Source organism: Haplochromis burtoni, unplaced genomic scaffold (assembly GCF_018398535.1).
Source record: "Haplochromis burtoni strain Fernald_Lab_line unplaced genomic scaffold, NCSU_Asbu1 Contig_17, whole genome shotgun sequence".
Taxonomy (NCBI): domain Eukaryota; kingdom Metazoa; phylum Chordata; class Actinopteri; order Cichliformes; family Cichlidae; genus Haplochromis; species Haplochromis burtoni.
Window position 1 is genome coordinate 1,321,826 of NW_024582378.1, and position 17,125 is coordinate 1,338,950.

The 17,125-nt window shown below is 41.0% G+C and overlaps 1 protein-coding gene across 2 annotated transcripts in view; it reads left to right on the top strand.

The window, feature by feature from the left end:
• Positions 1-17,125, top strand: part of tmem132e (transmembrane protein 132E) — a 410,466-nt gene that overhangs the window by 378,642 nt on the left and 14,699 nt on the right. For both annotated transcript variants that reach the window (XM_005916013.3, XM_005916012.3), the window contains exon 7: positions 4,911-5,190. In XM_005916013.3, coding sequence (XP_005916075.1) covers positions 4,911-5,190 — 280 coding nt within the window. The remainder of the gene's footprint in view (positions 1-4,910; positions 5,191-17,125) is intronic.

Here is a 17,125-nt window from a genome sequence, read left to right on the forward strand (position 1 = left end):
CTGCCACAAACAAAACAAAACCAGTGCCAATAACTATCTGCAGCAGAACTAGCAGGCTTTATTGAAAGCGACTAGACAGACATCAACAGGATTTACAAGAACTCATCTTGTTCTTGACTAATGCCAGCGCTAACAAAGGATATCAGGTTGAAGGCTGTTTGTCCTGACCTTGGTCTTGTTTGTTTACATTCATAATGAAATGCTGCCATAATGAATTAGATGGTGTTTACAAAGGCTTGCTGCGGTACTGTTGCTTGTTAGGCATCTCAAACAGTAAGACCAGATCATGATGATAATCTCTATTATTAGTCTTTTCAATAACTCCTCTCAGTCCAACTATCGCTCACTCTTATCGCTTATTTTCCTCTTTCTCTTGCTGACGCTCCTTTACACAAACCTCTAAACCTCCCTGCACTCCTTCCCTCGCCTCCTTAACTCTCATTTTCCTTTCTGTTGCAGTCTCTCCATCCCAGAGTCCTTCGCTTCCGCAAAGTGACACATTCTGAACCTTCACACACAGCGAGGTCTCTTGGCCTGCAGTGGGCCTCTGCCACAGTGCAGCAGAATTGCTCACTGGCTGCATTATCCAGCAACATGCTCTAAAAAAGGAAAGAAAGTGTAATCGGGCGAGCAGCCCGTGTGCACCGAAGCTGCAGCTTGTACGATTGTATCAGTGACTCTAATAAGAACAGACAATATTCTTCTGAGGGGGAAAAAATATCAACCTTATTTTCAGGTACAGACTTGGGAAGGTAAACTTTCACTGACCTGACCTAAGAGTTGAGAAACTCCTTGACAGAGACGGAGTAAGTTTTATTGTCTCATTGGGTTTTTCTCTGCCTTTAAATGAATAAGTAACTGAGAGTGGAGTCTCAGTGTCTGCTGTGGAGTTAACTCGCTTACTGACTAACAGCAGCAGAAAACTACATGTCCTGAAGCTGCGCCATCAGTATCCAATGCACTGAGATTGTTTCTATGTTCCAGTTTTTCAGTTCAGCGTCTTTTTGCATGAAGTTGCTTTTAAAAGTGATAGAAAACAGAAGACCTTTGCTTTGATCGAGCGTGCTGTTTTGATTTTAGCTTTCCTGAAACTTTACAAGGTTGTTTTTTAATACATTTAGGGGACTTGAAGGACAGTACTAAAAGGAATATTTAAAACTGGCAAAGCAAAGGCTGACACATTTGGACCTTGTGTGGATTGTATGAGTCGATCTCCAAAAGCACAGGATTTTTCGTAACCCATTAGCATCCTTTTGTTAGAACCTTCTTCCGTCTCGTAAAGTCCATTTACTTTGCTGACTATGTCATTAATGAAGAGAACACCTTCAGTGCTTGTTTTCTTAGGCTCCTTCTGAGCCACAGAAGATGTTTTATAAAGGATTTTTCTATTTCTACTTCCATTTCTGGGAAGTTCGCAGAAATCAACTGATAATGAAACCTTGTCCCAAAAATGTTTTGGGTAAATTTAGAGAGTAATTACATTTTTCACGATTATTTATAATAATTCTTCATGACGCTTAAAATGGTCTGTGAGATTTTGGCTGAAATCGAGTCGTCAGACCAGACAACATTTTTCCAATCTTCTGTTGTGTGCTTTAGCCCATCTGCTTGAAGGTTCGTAATGTTGTGTATTCAGAAATCCTCTTCTGCCAATCTCCTCCAACATCAGGAAGACCAAAGAACTGCTTCTCATTGGATAGTTTCTGTTTGTCAAACTATTCTCAGTAAACCCTAGAGATGGTTAGGTGAGACAATCTCCACAGATTATCAGTTTCTGAAATACTCAGACCAGCACATCATGCACACCTTTCTTCCCCGTTCTGATTCACAGTTGGAACTTCAACAGGTCATCTTGACAATGTCTACATGCCTAAAGGCATGAAGTTGTTCTAACTTGCTTGGATGATTAGATGTTTACATTAGCAAGCCTTTGAAAACGTGCACGTGATGAGCCGGTGAGCGTAGACATACTGTTCTAATGATGTACTGATGGATGCTTATAGAAAACATGGCAGAAACTCAAGCTGTTTTCAAATGCTTTTTCTATTCTTGGATGACGTTAGTCAGAGAAGGATGTCCTTAATATGGTCATTTCAAGCCCACGCCAGGAGGGTGCCAGCCAATCAGAACAAAGTTGGCTCAGTCTGAAATGGCTACAGTGAAACCAGATTATTGCAGTTTGTAATAGTTTAAGCTTTAAATTATTACACTAAACTAAACTGTTTTTGTAATTCCCTGGAGAGTACACATATAGTTTTACATATACTAATGTTATCATTCTCCAGAAATCTCTGTCGCTTTTACCTGTGAAGTACAAGAATTCATAGCTGCTCGGGCACATTAACTGTGATAGCGCCTATTATTTTCATTCATTTCAAAGCCATAAATTCAACCGACCATAGTCACTAAAGTGATAAATCCATGACCCAAGCTTAATCAAAGTAAGAGAAGTTCATGAGGTGAAGTTATAGTTGCTTGGATGAACAACTTCATGCAGACATGTCCAATGACCCATGAGAGCCTAATGGGGGGCCCTTTTGTTTCTAAACATCATATAACCTGCCAGTGCTGAAGTGATGGGCTGTGGAGAGGAAGCGCGTTGAGATGAATGAATAATCACACCCAGCAGGTGGGACAGGTCTTGAGGTAGATGTGTTACGGTACAATATAATGCATTTTGATGTTAAAGTAGTCGATTCAAAGTGTTTATGAGACCTCTGGATAGAAGCGCTTAGCCTGATAATCAAACCCATTCCTTAAATTAATGGACAGGTTATATACTTTGTCATTGGCTGACGGGCCAAAGCCTCTCCTGAATCTTAAATCTTCAGATAGTTAAGGCGAAGCAAAGATTAAGCAGAGGAGTGCTTTTTAAGCGTAAACTGGCAGATTGTCAAGCCTGCTGTGGGAAGTTGGGTAACTCATACATCTTGTTGTAGAGCAGATTGCACTCAGTGGGGGATGCACCTGGCATGCTTAACCTCACTGCCCAGGGCTCCTGTGAAATAAAAAGGGCATCGGTCCAAAACTCTGCTCCGTGGTGCTTATCATTCCTTCCCTGCTGGCTCCGAGGACTTTTTACTCATCGCCACTGCATCAGAACAGATAATGTGATGGATTTGTACGGAGTGCTGCTGAGTTTGTCATCGGAGTTGTGTCAAATTATGAGACGAGCAGACCCCTTAAGAACAAAAGGCAGAAATTGAGACATAGCATCATGACACAGGACTGAGCGTAACTTAGCAGTGAGCCGATGCTCAGTTTGAAGAAGTGACAAGTTATGATTGGTGATGGTTTAGTCTCGTGTTTTGTTTTGTTTTTTTCTGATGCTCTTCATCTTTTTGGCAGCTTATTTGGCCAGAACAAGGGTACCGGGCTTCCATAACATTCTCAAACTCCACAACTACCTTAAACTTCTGCCCTTTCTTACTCCCAATGTGAAAAGGGCTCCATCCATCCACCCATCCATCTTCTTTCATTTATTCAGTTCAGGGTCTGGAGCCTGTCGTAGCCGTTAGAGGCTGGGCACAACCTGCACAGGCCACCAATCTGTCACAGGGCTAACAGGTAGAGACAGGCAACCACCGATGCTCATATTCCACCTTAGCCTAAATTTTGACACTTCAACCTGAATTACTGAAGTCAAGGAAGAACAGACTGAACTCTGCAGACTAACCTGCATGTTGAAAAGTGACACTAGAGTGACAGATAGGTCTGGATTTACAAAACGTGCAAAATAGCATGTGAGCGGGTGATTTACAAAAGAGCCAAGGTCTCAAACTAAGACACGATATTCAACTAATAGGGCAGGTGTAGCTCGTTCATTGTAATTGAAAAAGCATATAAATATAGGTTCGACATTACGGAGGCAGTATGGCAGACAGAGTCATTATAATTCAAACAGGCGTCAATAATGAGTGAAATGAAAACCTTGTGCGCTGTCCATGGTCCTGAAATTATAACAGTTTCCTTTAAAAAGATTTATTCAACTCAAAATTGAAGCATATCGACACAAATACACTGAAAAACAATCAAACCAATTCGAAACATCAAAATGAAAATGGACCACTGTTAAGACTTTCCAAGCCAGACTTCCATCCAAGTGCTCATTATGTTCAGAAAAGTAAATGGCCTTTTTAGAAAAGGGTCCAAAGTTAATGTTGTCGTCCCTCCGTTCTCTTGATTCTTCGGCGATGTGGAAGTCCTGCCACAGAAGCAACGGTAGAAAAGAACCTGATACCAAAAACTGAAGAGTTGCAAGACGTTTCATTACCGTTGGTGTTGCGTGACTTGTTTTAGTTGGAGGTTCTAGGTTATCTCCAAGTTTCCTGTGGAATTCCAAATAAATTGACATGAATCAATAAATGTGTGACGCTTCCTTGGATGTGCTGCGGTGTCTCCTCCAGGCAGAAATAACGGGCACGATATTAAGCGTAAAAGCAAAAATCTGAGTTTAGTGCAATTAGCAATAAATTGTGTGCTGTGAACGTTGATAAATAAGTTTGCAGCTTCCTTTTTTAGAAAGGGAATCCTGTGAAGGTACACTTGATTGATAGTCTATAGGGGCTTAAATATTGCTTTCATGCCATTTACAAATTCAGTGTATTTGTAATTTTTGTGTGTGATTGTTTGTGGTGTCATTCGAACCGCTTGATTTCTATTGTGTGGGTTATTTTTCTTTGTACTTTTTTGTTTAATCTGTGGACCGCAGGAAAAACGGTTGTTTCTGCCGTAACAAATGATGGGGATCTGAATAAAGAGTGGGGAAGGTTTGAAGACTCAGACTGACAATACTCATACTCAGTTCATACTTTATACCCCCCTAATGTCCCGTGTTCTGGATTCTTAGCCCTACTGCTCAGTCCGATACAGCTTTAGTTTAACCCTGTACTTGTTCCTCTCTTTCCAAGGAGCACTAGAGACAGCGACGCGGACGACGAAGACGACGATCGCCGGGTGAGTCGAGGCTGCACCCTGCAGTACCAGCGGGCCCTGGTCAAGGTGCTCACACAGTTCCACACCACCTCCACAGAGGGCACTGACCAGGTTATCACCATGCTGGGACCCGACTGGCAGGTGGATGTCACAGACCTGGTGCAGGACTCCCTGAAGGTGGCTGATCCCAGGATTGCGGAGTTGGTGGACAGGACGGTCCTGGTGGGCCTGGAGCTGGGATCCACTGTGCTGAAGGTAAACTCCTTTAGACACCCAGAGATTCACATTAATCAACAGGGAACAGTTAGGAGCCTTGTAAATGACAGATGATGCATGCATTAGCTTAAAAGATGAGGAACAAAGCACATTACTCTTTACAGTACTCTTACGCCAGCGAGCAGAAGGGCGGTTCTTTTGAAGACTCTTAGCACTTTGACTAAAGGATAATGCTAGGCCTCATGTCCATAGCTGAGGCCATCGTTGCTGGTTAATCTACTAACATTGCACAGTGCCAACCAAATCAGAACAGGAAAAACAGACCAGTAATGCCTGTAATAATCCCGCATTATTAAGGTAAACTCAGTGCATGCACAACTAAAGAAGCTGTGGTTGATAGTTACACCCAGAAGACAGACGATAAGCGGTGATGGTGGGTTGCTGCATACAATTCGGGGGTAATTTCGCAGCTCATCTTTGTTTTCACTTCTTCCCTCAAAACCCTTGTTTGTCGGTTTGATTGCTTCTTTTTCATCATGCCGTGTTCCCTAAATCTCAGCAATAAATTTGACTGCAGTTTAATAACATGGAACATAACGCTGAGGTTGTCATAAACAAGATTTATCCTTGAAGTTTATAGCCTCCAGCCCTTTCACAATCGTGCCACTTTTTACCCTTTTTCCTTTTCACTTGTTGTCGATTGTGAAACAAAAGCCCATCAGTCTGTCTGTAAGCGTATGATGCTGTTGATGTCCGCTTCTCTCAAGCAAAAGAGCTGCTTGACATAAAGTGCATGTAAATGCGTCAACCGAGACAGGTTCAGAAGTCCTTATAAAGAAAGCGGCACAAGTTATTACTCCTGGGCTGTGATTTACGATTGCTTCGCTGGTCATTTATGGGGACAGAGAGAAGTAACGGTTGGTGAGAGTTTTGCTCACCATGAAAGATCACAGTTTCCGCCTGTCAGGGGAAAGAATAGTTGCCTGATGGATGCATCTGATGGTGGTGAAATAGGGAGAGAAGATATGAGTTGCCATTCCATCATTTTAAATGAGCAGTAGATCATTTGTAATCTGTTGATGGGTATGAATAATTATATATCAATTTACCACCAGATGTAACTTGCCACATTGACTCAAAGCAATTGTACTAAATAAATAAATTAAGTTTTAAGAGACCGTGCCATCATTCATTTTGAAAGTTTTAAAAAGAATAGTACTGAATCCAGGATGGTATCATTCAGCAAATGTCCAGAAGTCAACAAGACGTCAGAGCTTTGCTGGCAGCTCTAAAGCTGCACTTAAAGCACACATGGCAGTATTTTGTGATCATCAGTATACACTAAATACTACTGACACCAATGGAAATGCTGTTTGCAGGTATTTCTAACACATTTTTAAGAAGTCAGGTTTGTGTCGCCGCTGGAAAAAAAACAGTGGCACCGCCATGTCGGCACCAGATTCCGTGATCATTCATCCAGGAATCATGGAGACAAATCAAGGCGTTGTTTTCCCAGGGTTCTGTCACACTAGCAAATAAAAATAGGACAGCAACCTTCTTCCAACTAGAAGGTAACCACTTCACAGTGGTTGCCAACTGGTGGGAGGCAACCAGCCACCGAACGATAGTGTTCTAATGCAGGCTTAGTAAATCACATGATAGCGTGGGGCTAGGTTTACTTAATTGTGACCCACACCCATTTTCGCACCTTGGCACGTGTGATTAGGCAGAAGAACAGTAAGAGGTCCACGGCCCTCTTTGGGACACTCCCACAGGGCTTAAAAAATCTGGGATGCCCCGCCCATTGCTCTTAGAACTGAAGAAGCATCTCGGAACGTAAAGAAATCTAGACGCTTTTTTTCCCAAACTCCTTAGACTAATGCATGTTTGCTGTTTAATTTATACATGTAGACAGAATGCCAGCATGTTGAAGTTAGTCTGAGTCGGTTTGATGAGCAACACATTGCTCTGCAATCGAGATCTTGACCCATCTGGTTATATTCTCATATAAAAGCAAGGTTGCCCAATGTCTATATCAGGGGTGGGTAACTCCAGGCCTCGAGTGCAGGTGTCCTGCAGGTTTTAGATATCACCGTGAGACAACACAGCTGAATCACATGATTAGGTCATTACCAGGCCTCTGAAGAAGTTAAAGACATGTGGAGGTGGACCTTTCATAATTTGAATCAGCTGTGTTGGATGAAGGACACATCTAAAACCTGCAGGACACCGGCACTCGAGGCCTGGAGTTGCCTAACCCTGATCTATATCATTTTGCAGTTAAACTGCCGTCCTGTAGTGACGACGTCACGTTTGTGGAGGATTTTATGAATCGTTTTGAATGTCGGCACATTTTTAATTGACCTCAGATCAGCAGGCAGAATAGGAATGCAGGCACAGATCTGATCCAGGAACAGTTAAAAGGTCTGTGCCTTATAAACAATGAGCACTGATCATTTCTGTGCATGTAGATGACAAGAAATTAGCGATTTTCTGCAATTTATCACAGTCAATTCTGACTTGACCCCATTTACTCACGAAGTAGTAGCAAACGGATTCCATTTTCTCGCCATATTGATGCACCAAAGTTGATTTAAAGGCAACCTGGTCCCTGTTTTCCAAGCAACCATTTCAAAGCCAACAAGACTAATGGGAAAGACCGGTTTAGACATTTAGAGCCGCTCCTCTGACATCACCAGGGTGGACGTTATTCCCCATTTACTTTGCTGTAAGTTTAAGCTCCAAGCGGGACGTTAGCTCTTCATCAATATTATTATTAAGTCAAATGATCAGTAAGCACTCAGACAAAATTAAAACTCCAGCTGCTTCGAGAGTCCGCCTTCTGCCCCTGCAGCTCAGTCCCTGTAGGTGTTAATGAACAACTGCAAAGTGGAAGGCAACTTAATGGAAAAGTGCAACGTTAAAGCAACTTGGAGGAAACAGAGATTAGATGTCTGGGCACCAGCTGTTCAGTAAGACAGACCGACGGCTTACAAAACTGAAACTACAAAGAAGTTTAGAGATCAGAGCATGTTTTACTAAGAAGACTTTCTGAAAATGAACTGCATATATCTCAACAATGGTCCTCTTGCTGAATTTTTCAGTCTGTCAGAGGCTCAAATTATCTTTGAGCCTTATGAGGCTGATTCAAATTGTTCACCAGCTCATGAATAGGAATAAAGAGAGGAAACAGCTCTTCACCATTTAGTGCAGTATTTCAGACAGTCATTTGATTTCAGGCTTTTTGTGCTGGCAGTTGCTGATTATTGCATGAATTAAGCCCTTCTGTGTTACATCTGACAGGTCTCTGCTAGGACAGGGACAAGGAAAAAAAACCTGCCCTTCAAGAGGTTCAACCATAAATGTAACAGATGCTGTTTTTTGTGTAAATGTTATCTTTACGTTCCGAGATCAACAATCAAAACGATGACTTTCAATGAATATCCGCTAAACCTGTTGGGAGCCGTTGGGGAGGGGGTTTAATCCAGAGGATTACTGAACAATAGCTGCTTCCTAAAGTCAAAAGCCAGACTTGGACAGTATTCAGCGTTCGTCCTCAGATCCGCATTATTCATTTAATATGTGCAAACACGCAATCACCCGGCGACAGACGGCAAACTGGAAATAAAATTGAGTCTAATCTACAGGAATTTTAATCAGTATTTAAAATATATAAATATTAGCGCACCTTAACAATGTGAAAAGTTTCACAGACATATTAAATGGATTTGCTGGGCAAATGGTGGCATTCATTGTCAAAGAATCCAGCTGGAGTTGCACAGATCTATACAATTAATTCATCTTTCTGTGTTTATCACAGTCTTCAAATGCAATCACATCTTTAGTGAAAAGTAGACGGATGTAAATAATTTAGCGGAGCTCCACAGGGGAAAGGATCAAACATGCATTAAAGTGTTCGACGGTTCAAGAACTGCTGAAATATGCAGGAATATCGGCATCCGTATCACATGAAAGCAAACCTGCTTACAAACTGAAAATGCATACACGAGGGCGTGATTATACGGAAATGTATTATTAGTCCCAGCATCAATCCCGAGACGTGAGATGCACAAGAGCAACGTCTTATGACTTAGGACATTTGTCATGTGTCATTTCCCCCTCCCATCTCTTATCTGTGTGCTTTAATCCGTCCAATAAAATTGAAGATGCCCCCCGAGAAGGTAATTTTACTTGTGTGACTATCAGGGACACTGGGCAGACCGCTCTGCTGCGAAGCTCTGTAGCCGCCGAGGGAACCCTTGCCTCGCAGGAGGAGGACGAGGAGGAGCAGAGGTTTATTCCGCAGCTGTTGTACCCACTTACTGAGAGTGTGGGAAGCTGTGTAATTGCCCGAAAGTTTACATGACAGTGAAAGTTGCAAGCAGAGAGGTCGTGTTTAACTTTTTTCCACAGCGCTTCAAGAGGTATTACATTTGTATTTCATCAGTTCATCCTCTTGGAAGAGAAACGCTTTATGTTTTGTGCAAACAAGCATAAAGAGGGAAAAACATCTCGCCGCTCGTCGGTGTTAATTACCCCGATGGAAGGCATAATGAAAAATGCCCATCATGTCTGCGAGATGAAGGCGAGAGCTGGGAGAAGTCAGAGTGCAGCCAGACTAAATTGACCTGTCGTGCGAGTCCACAAAAACTAAAAACCTGGCTTCAGCTTATTGCGCGCTCTAAATATTAAATCGCATCAGAAGTTTTCGTGATTCGAGTTATGTGATGTTTTTAACCATCGCCGCCTCGCATGTGTTCTACAACAGCTAGGTACAACAACTGGGTTCGAGGTGAACTGTGAATGTGCTGAAGTGTATTAATTATGCAGTGTTTACTTCTCCAAAATAGAAAATCTATTTGCTGCAGAAAAATAATAAATAATACTACTTTTTTTTTTTTCACTTTTTCTATTTACAGTACCAGTGAATTTCCAGCTGGTTGGAGCTCTCTGTATATTCTATAAAAACAAAGATAAAACTACATCCTCACTCTTTGGAGGTCCCAAGTGGCAGCAAGAGAGAAAAAAAAGAAAAGCTGTTTGACTTTTAGAAAATGTAAAGCGCTTTCAGTATGCGGGTTCATAGTATAATGTCACATTCTGTTTGATAAGATTCCCCACTAGTCTCAGAAATTATTTTTATGCATACTGTGTGCATATAGTGTCTCAATTAGTGGTAGCGGCATGCTCCTACTGCAGCTCAGCCTGCATGATTCAGACGTACTTCTACAGTGCAACTCTGACTTTCAGCCAGCGAGGGTTTCTTCTGGGGTAATAAAGGATAATGAAAGTCCAGGAGGTTTAAATTGCCTTGCAGATCCCTGCATCGAAACCTTTGATGAAACAGGATTTAGCTTTCACTTCACAAAAAAAAGCCTATTGATAATCCTTTCTCAAGGTCCCTTTTCTCTCCAGACTGATGTGTAGTTTTCTGGAGGGGTGGGAGGATGCTTTATTGCCTGAAAGGTGACTTGTTTTCAGATGTGTCTGTGCTGCAGCTGACACTGGGATACCCATAAAAACTACACCTAGCATGAATAAATATCCCACTGGATATTATGTAGCATCCTACATCCCAAAGTATGATTTATTGAGCACATGATTTGAGGAGAAAAGTGCAGAGGTGTATTAAGGACAAGATGGTGGGATGCAAGTAATATGCACTAGTATGTTTTTTTGTTTTTTTTTGGTGAAGAGTCACTGCCGGTCAGCGTCATTTTGCTGCTTGGGCTCACCATTGATCTTCTGTTTGCTCTAAGCATCAGCGAAACAGTGTAAAGCCTCGCAGATCGACAGAGCAGCTTCCAGTTTAAGAACATGTAAAGTGTGACTGCTTTCCTGCTTCACTTCCCCTGCCTGCAGCACCGATGACAAATTCAGCTGGGAGCTGGGCCAGAATGAGCTGCATAACCACAGCTGACCTGTCCTCTATGGCAGAGAAAAACGCAGATGAAAGACATCATCATTCATTTCTCGGCGCAGCTATGAATCAATGCTTGTCCCTGCTTGTTAAATATAGTCAAAATAGCTCTGTTTACTTTCTGGTGGGAGGTTCTGGCTTTTCATACAATAATTATCGCCCACTGTCAGCAAGGGAGAAAGTATTCTCGAGGTGAAAAGGATTGGCATTTTCTGCAGTTTCTCAGGCTCTTTTTTTTTTTTTTGTTCCTGATCGGTTAGATTTTATATGAACCACGGCAGGAGATGCAAATTGTGGATAAAATATTCACTCTGTTGTGGAAGCATATAAAGAATTGATCACAATGGCAAGGACATACCATATGTAGAGTATTTAAAATGATTGCTGCCTGCCTTGGCTTGATGGTGGGTGCTTAAAGTCACGACTATTACAGAGAGGGGTGGAAAAGGAGCTTTACAGTTATGTGTATATTGAGTTTATATTGGCACGAGCAACCTCAGTGGGTCTACAGCGCTATTTAAAAAGATTCCAGCACAGGGTGTTTAACGTCTTGGGGCGCATCAACTATAACCTGTTACAGATCATAAAAAGTCGACATTTTTAAACAAAGTTATCATCGAAGGCCTTCAGGACTTGCGGATTGTCTATTGTAAAGCAAATTGTTTGCCAGTTTAGCACAGCTCAGCTCTGTGTGAGTCATGTTTCATTTCACTGGTCCACTGTGTTCCCTTCACTTACTTTAAGTCAGTATGACCTTCTGAAGGGAAAAAAAAAAAGATCTTACCCACCCCTGAGCTACACTAGCGACTCAGGTTATCGCCACACTGTATCCGGTTCATATTCTGCCAAATGTGTTCTGACAAATCACTGGGAGATCGGAAATATTTTTAGCCTTGGGTTTAGGGGAGGTTGGTTGTTCTGTTATCTTAGTCTGGAGTCAGGAACTCACGCTTGATTTATGGAAAATTTTAAAACCAGTAAACATAGTCCCAACTCTTCCTTTAATCCTATCATCACGTTAAAACAACTGAATAAATTACGGTTAAAGTTGTTACTGCTGTGCCTTTTAGGCTGCAATTTTTGGCTTTTATTTATTTTTTTTAGTTTAGTGCTACCAAGTCCTTGCCACAAATCAGGCAGTTATTTTAAGCCTTCAATGGCTCGCTTATGCTGGAGTAAAAATAGGGCCGCAACAGCACCGTAAGTAATTAAGGTGAGTTTTCAGTGTATGCAGATGGTCACAGATTTGTGATCACAAACAGATTGCATGTAAGTCGACCTTAGTCAGTCCTTAAACTGATAGCAGACAAAGTCTATCTCACTGCCATTTTATTGCTGTCGTGATGCACCAAAGTTGCATTGTGCAGTGTTCCCACACCTGGTTCCTGTCTTCAAAGCAACCTTTTCAAAGACCAGCTCACAAGTTCGCTGCACACCCTCGCAGTCATTTTTTAGGCGGTCGGCCTGAAACTGTGTTCTATAGTCTCACTGTAGTGTTAATGAATGGCAAAAATGAACATTTATTTCAATGGTCACCAAGAACTACATGTACAGGGTCATGAGAAAGCATTTCCTCCCTTCCCGATTTCTTTACATGTTTTAAACTGTAGAACAAATGTTAATATTAGTCAAAGATAATCCAAGGAAAGAAAAACCACAGTTTGGAGTGATGAGTTCATCATATAAGGTAAAAAAAAAAAAAAAGGGGGGGGGGGGGGGGGAAAAAAAAAAAAAAAAAAAAAAAAAAGGGGGGGGGGGGGGGGGGAGAAACAAAGAAGAAAGAAAGCTATCCAAACCTCCTGGCAGGTAATTACCCCTTTCGTTGAATTATGAATTAATTGTGGTTGACCAAATTTTTTGAAACATCCTATCTTTCCTCGATCAAGGTTCTGGCATCCATGGAAGAGTTCCCAGGTGAACAAATAGAAAGGCTTGACTGACATTTGTCCAAAAAGACTGACAAGACAAAAGCTGAACTTTTTGGAAGAATAAACACTGATTCTGATTTTTGGCTTAATTACCATGAATTCTGCTTTCTATCAAAACGTCCTGAATGAGAATTTCCAGCCATCAGTTCATATCCTGAAGCTCAAGCTTACTTGAAATATGGAGCAGGACAATGATCCGAAACACACAAACAAGTCCAGCTCTGAATGTTTCACCAAAACAAAATGAAGCTTTTAGGGTAGCGTAGTCAAAGTCTGGACTTTGACTACGATTTGACAGATTGAAAAGCGTTGGCGTGACCTCAAACAGGCTGTTCATTCTTCAAAACCCTCCAATGTGGCTGAATTAAAGAAATTCTGCAGAGACGAGTGATTGCAGTTTAAATGTTTCATTGCTGTTCTTGCTGCCAAGGTTGGCACAACCAGTTATTAGGTGTAGAGGGCAGTTACTTTCTTATATTAAATAGCTTGTTTTCCTTAAGAAATGAAATTAGCATTTTAAAAACTGCATTTTCTATTAACTCGGGTTACATTTGTCAAATATTAAAATCTGATGATCTGAAACATGTAAATGTTACCAGTATGTCAAATGGGTAAAGACTTTTTTGCTACTCTGTATAAAATTTGATACATAAAAAATAAAATGTGTTACATGTTCCCTCGTTCAGCTGTTGATTGGTGGGGGATCATGATTTCTATTCATGCCTCCTCGATGTGCTTCTGGTGATAATTAGAAAATGTTATCACGACAACAAACCAAACTAGTGAACTTCACTACCAGTAAACAAGCTTTTTTTTTCCTCCTTGTTTTCACAATCAGCAGCGCTCTTTCTGTGTTTACACACACATCGAATGTAACATGTAGCAGAGCCTTCTGTGGGGCTTTTCCACAGCCAGCGTTGGAAACATGGGAAATCAGTAACTGCGGTAAAGGAAAATGAGCCAATCTGAACGAGAACGAGAGACAGTTTGCTGCACTTGATAAGCAAATGCACTCAGGAATACATGACAAACATCAGAAACGGCTAACAGCCAGGGACAAATCTTTCTCCTGGGTTTTCATTTTTAATGTGTCAAAAGCAGAAGCTTCATTTTCCTCACGAAGTACCAAAAGTTCTCAGCTGTTCTCACCCTCATTATTTTGAAATCACCAGATTGCATCATTGTCCCTGGAATAAATAATAAACCTGACTAGAGATGTCCTCAGTTTTCCTCATTTGACATTCTGGATAATTATTTTGAGACACATTACAGACGTCTTTTTTCCTGGGACACTTGGGATTCTGGTAATATGATTTTTTAAAAGACTAGACAGAAGAATCTGCTGCTCGTGTTTATGCCAATTATTTATAGATTTAAAGCTGACAGATTCAATTAACTTGAGTACCAAAAACCATCCTCTCCTGCAATTGAGCTATTTTCAGCTTCAGACGATAAAAATTCATTCATAACTAAATACAAACACTTAGATGTTGTTGACTAAACCGCTCTCAAACAACAAGTGCGTTTCATTTTTGCACATAATAAAGTTAAGAGCAGAATCCTCTCCGTGTGCCGTAACTGAACACAACAGACGTCAACAGAATACAAATCAGGGCGTATTTGATGCTGGAGAACTAAAACCTCTGGGTTTATGATGTTTTTGATCAGCGGTAAGACTGTAAACCTACTTAAACTTAAATATACTTTTATTTATTTTTTATATAGAAACACATACTGTGAGTAACGTGCGTCTGCCACCCACCACATCCTTTATAGCTTGAACTTATTTCCCTAGATGGGGAAAGTTTTTGACACACAATACTTGACAAAGAATATAAACAATCTAATGAAACGAGAAGAACGGCGTGTGTGTCGCTCGTTATGTAGTGATGAACACGCCTGGACGTTATTTGCAGGTGTTGCCGTCATCTGGCTGTGGAAGCGCAGGCTTATTTGTGGCTCCTAGACTTTCTAAAAGTACAATAGAGGTTGAGCCTTCAATTCTCCAGCTACAAGGCTTCCTATACCCACTCTACTAAAGTTTTAAAAGTATAGTCAGGGCTGGATCAGGATGACCCGTAAGCCTTTGCTATGCTGCTGTAGGCTCAGGTTGCTTGGGGACTTAAGATGATGCATTGAGCACTTCTTTACCCCGCTCTTTCCACACCTGATGCTTTTTCTTTTGTTTTGTTTTGTTCTTTCTGCATGTTATTAACTTCCCGAGATTAACGTTAACTCTCATGCAGCTTGTGTTTTGTCCTGTTTGTTGTTTTGTGGTCTCTGTGCTCTTCTTTTCCCTTCTCTTTCCCCTAAACCTTCAACCACCTGCACCCCAAAGTCAGCCTGTGTCTGATAGAGGTCTCTTCCTGTCAAAAGGGAGATCTTCCTTACAGGTATCACCAAGAGCTTCCTCATAGGATATCATTTAGCTGATCGTTTAGCTTTTCACTTACAAACTTATATAAATAAGACTGAATTGAATACATCTGAGCCAATCATAGCACACCTGCATCACTCCAAAGTTCTCATTGTCTTGGTTCGGGGTAGAATGGCTGCTCTATAATAGAAGGTTAAAAAAATATCCTAATAAATGAGTTGTAATGGTACCAAGCCCCTGCAGTGCAGGAAAAGGGAATATTCTACCTCCCACAGCTACTAGAACTACGGAGAAGTTCCTGCGGTCCGAAGTTGACTATAAATGATATATATGGGATCCTCATTACCTTCGGAAAAACATCCATCCACAAGTCCAAGTTTGGCTCAAGGGCTTCAGAAATCCCCGTCTTTCCCATCCACTCCGACATATTTATTTATTTTCCAAAAATCTGTGATCTGTACATTACCTCCTGGTGAATATGCACCGGTGCCATCATGCAATGATGGAGAATGGAGGATTCATGTACAGTAAAAAGGAGTAATCGTGCCATAGACAGTGTCTTAGATATGCATCCTCGAGTAGATGACTGTTACTAACTATACCAATAAATCAGCTCTCACCAGTGCCTCTCTGGCCCCCAGTCAAAGAGCCTGCTCCATAAATCTCATTATCACATATGCAAGAATTCTCAGCGGGCACTGTGACAGTAATCATACATAAGAACAAGTGCTAGTAGTCTAGTCATGAGCAGATGTCCACAGTTTAAACATGCACATAAGAAAAAGGATGAATCAACTCTTTCTGTGCTCATATTTATTCTCTGGGGTTTCGTTTATCTTATTTTATCTTATTTCACTTTTTGTTTTGTTTATGTGCAAAATTATGATCCTGTCTGTTTGAGTGTAGGTTTTTTCCCTTTATTATTTCATATTTCCAATATATTCCTGTGTTTTTGATTTAGTTGAAAAGTTAAAAGATTTGATAGCTGAATTAGATTGATGGTAAAGAATCTGTAGGCAGTATAGAATGCAGAAAAAGGGGTTTATGAGATTATTGTCAGGGTGTATGTGTGCCAGATAAAGCAACAAAAATAGCTTAAACCGTGGGAGGTTCAAGTCTTCATACCAAACTTCAGCTTCAGCAGCTGATTTATAGCTCCAAGTGATTTATTTTTCTTAAGCTGAGTAAATGACAGCTGAGGAATAAATGGCCACATAATATACATTTCCAGCATGGATCATAACCGTGAACGAGATTACCTTTTTTGCCATTACAATTCTTTATTTTAAACAATCGATGTACAGTGTGATCTATTTGAATTGTGGGGGATTTTTGGGAGCATAGTTGCCAATATTGATTTTAAGCAGTGTTAGCGTTTCTTTTTAGTCACTATAATTGGCCATTGAAAATATCAGCCACAGCTGACTGGAACGTGAAATAGCAGAAAATCAATTGTAAGTAAACAGATTTCCCTGGCAGAGTCGCACTCTGTCTGACCTCAGCAGGATTTATGATTAGACATGTTTTTACGCAGAAAGTGACTTCTTTTCGCTCAGGACACATCCTTCAGCTCTGTCGGCATTCATCAAACAACTTCAGGCCTTCACCTGTATTTACTCTCCTCTTAAACCGAATGAAGAAGAAATGAAAAGTGGAAATGAAAAGTTTGACAAGTCGAGCTAAATGCAAATGTTTTTGTTGTTGTTCCCAAAAAGAGAGTGATCCATCATGCAACTGAGTTTTCCTCCA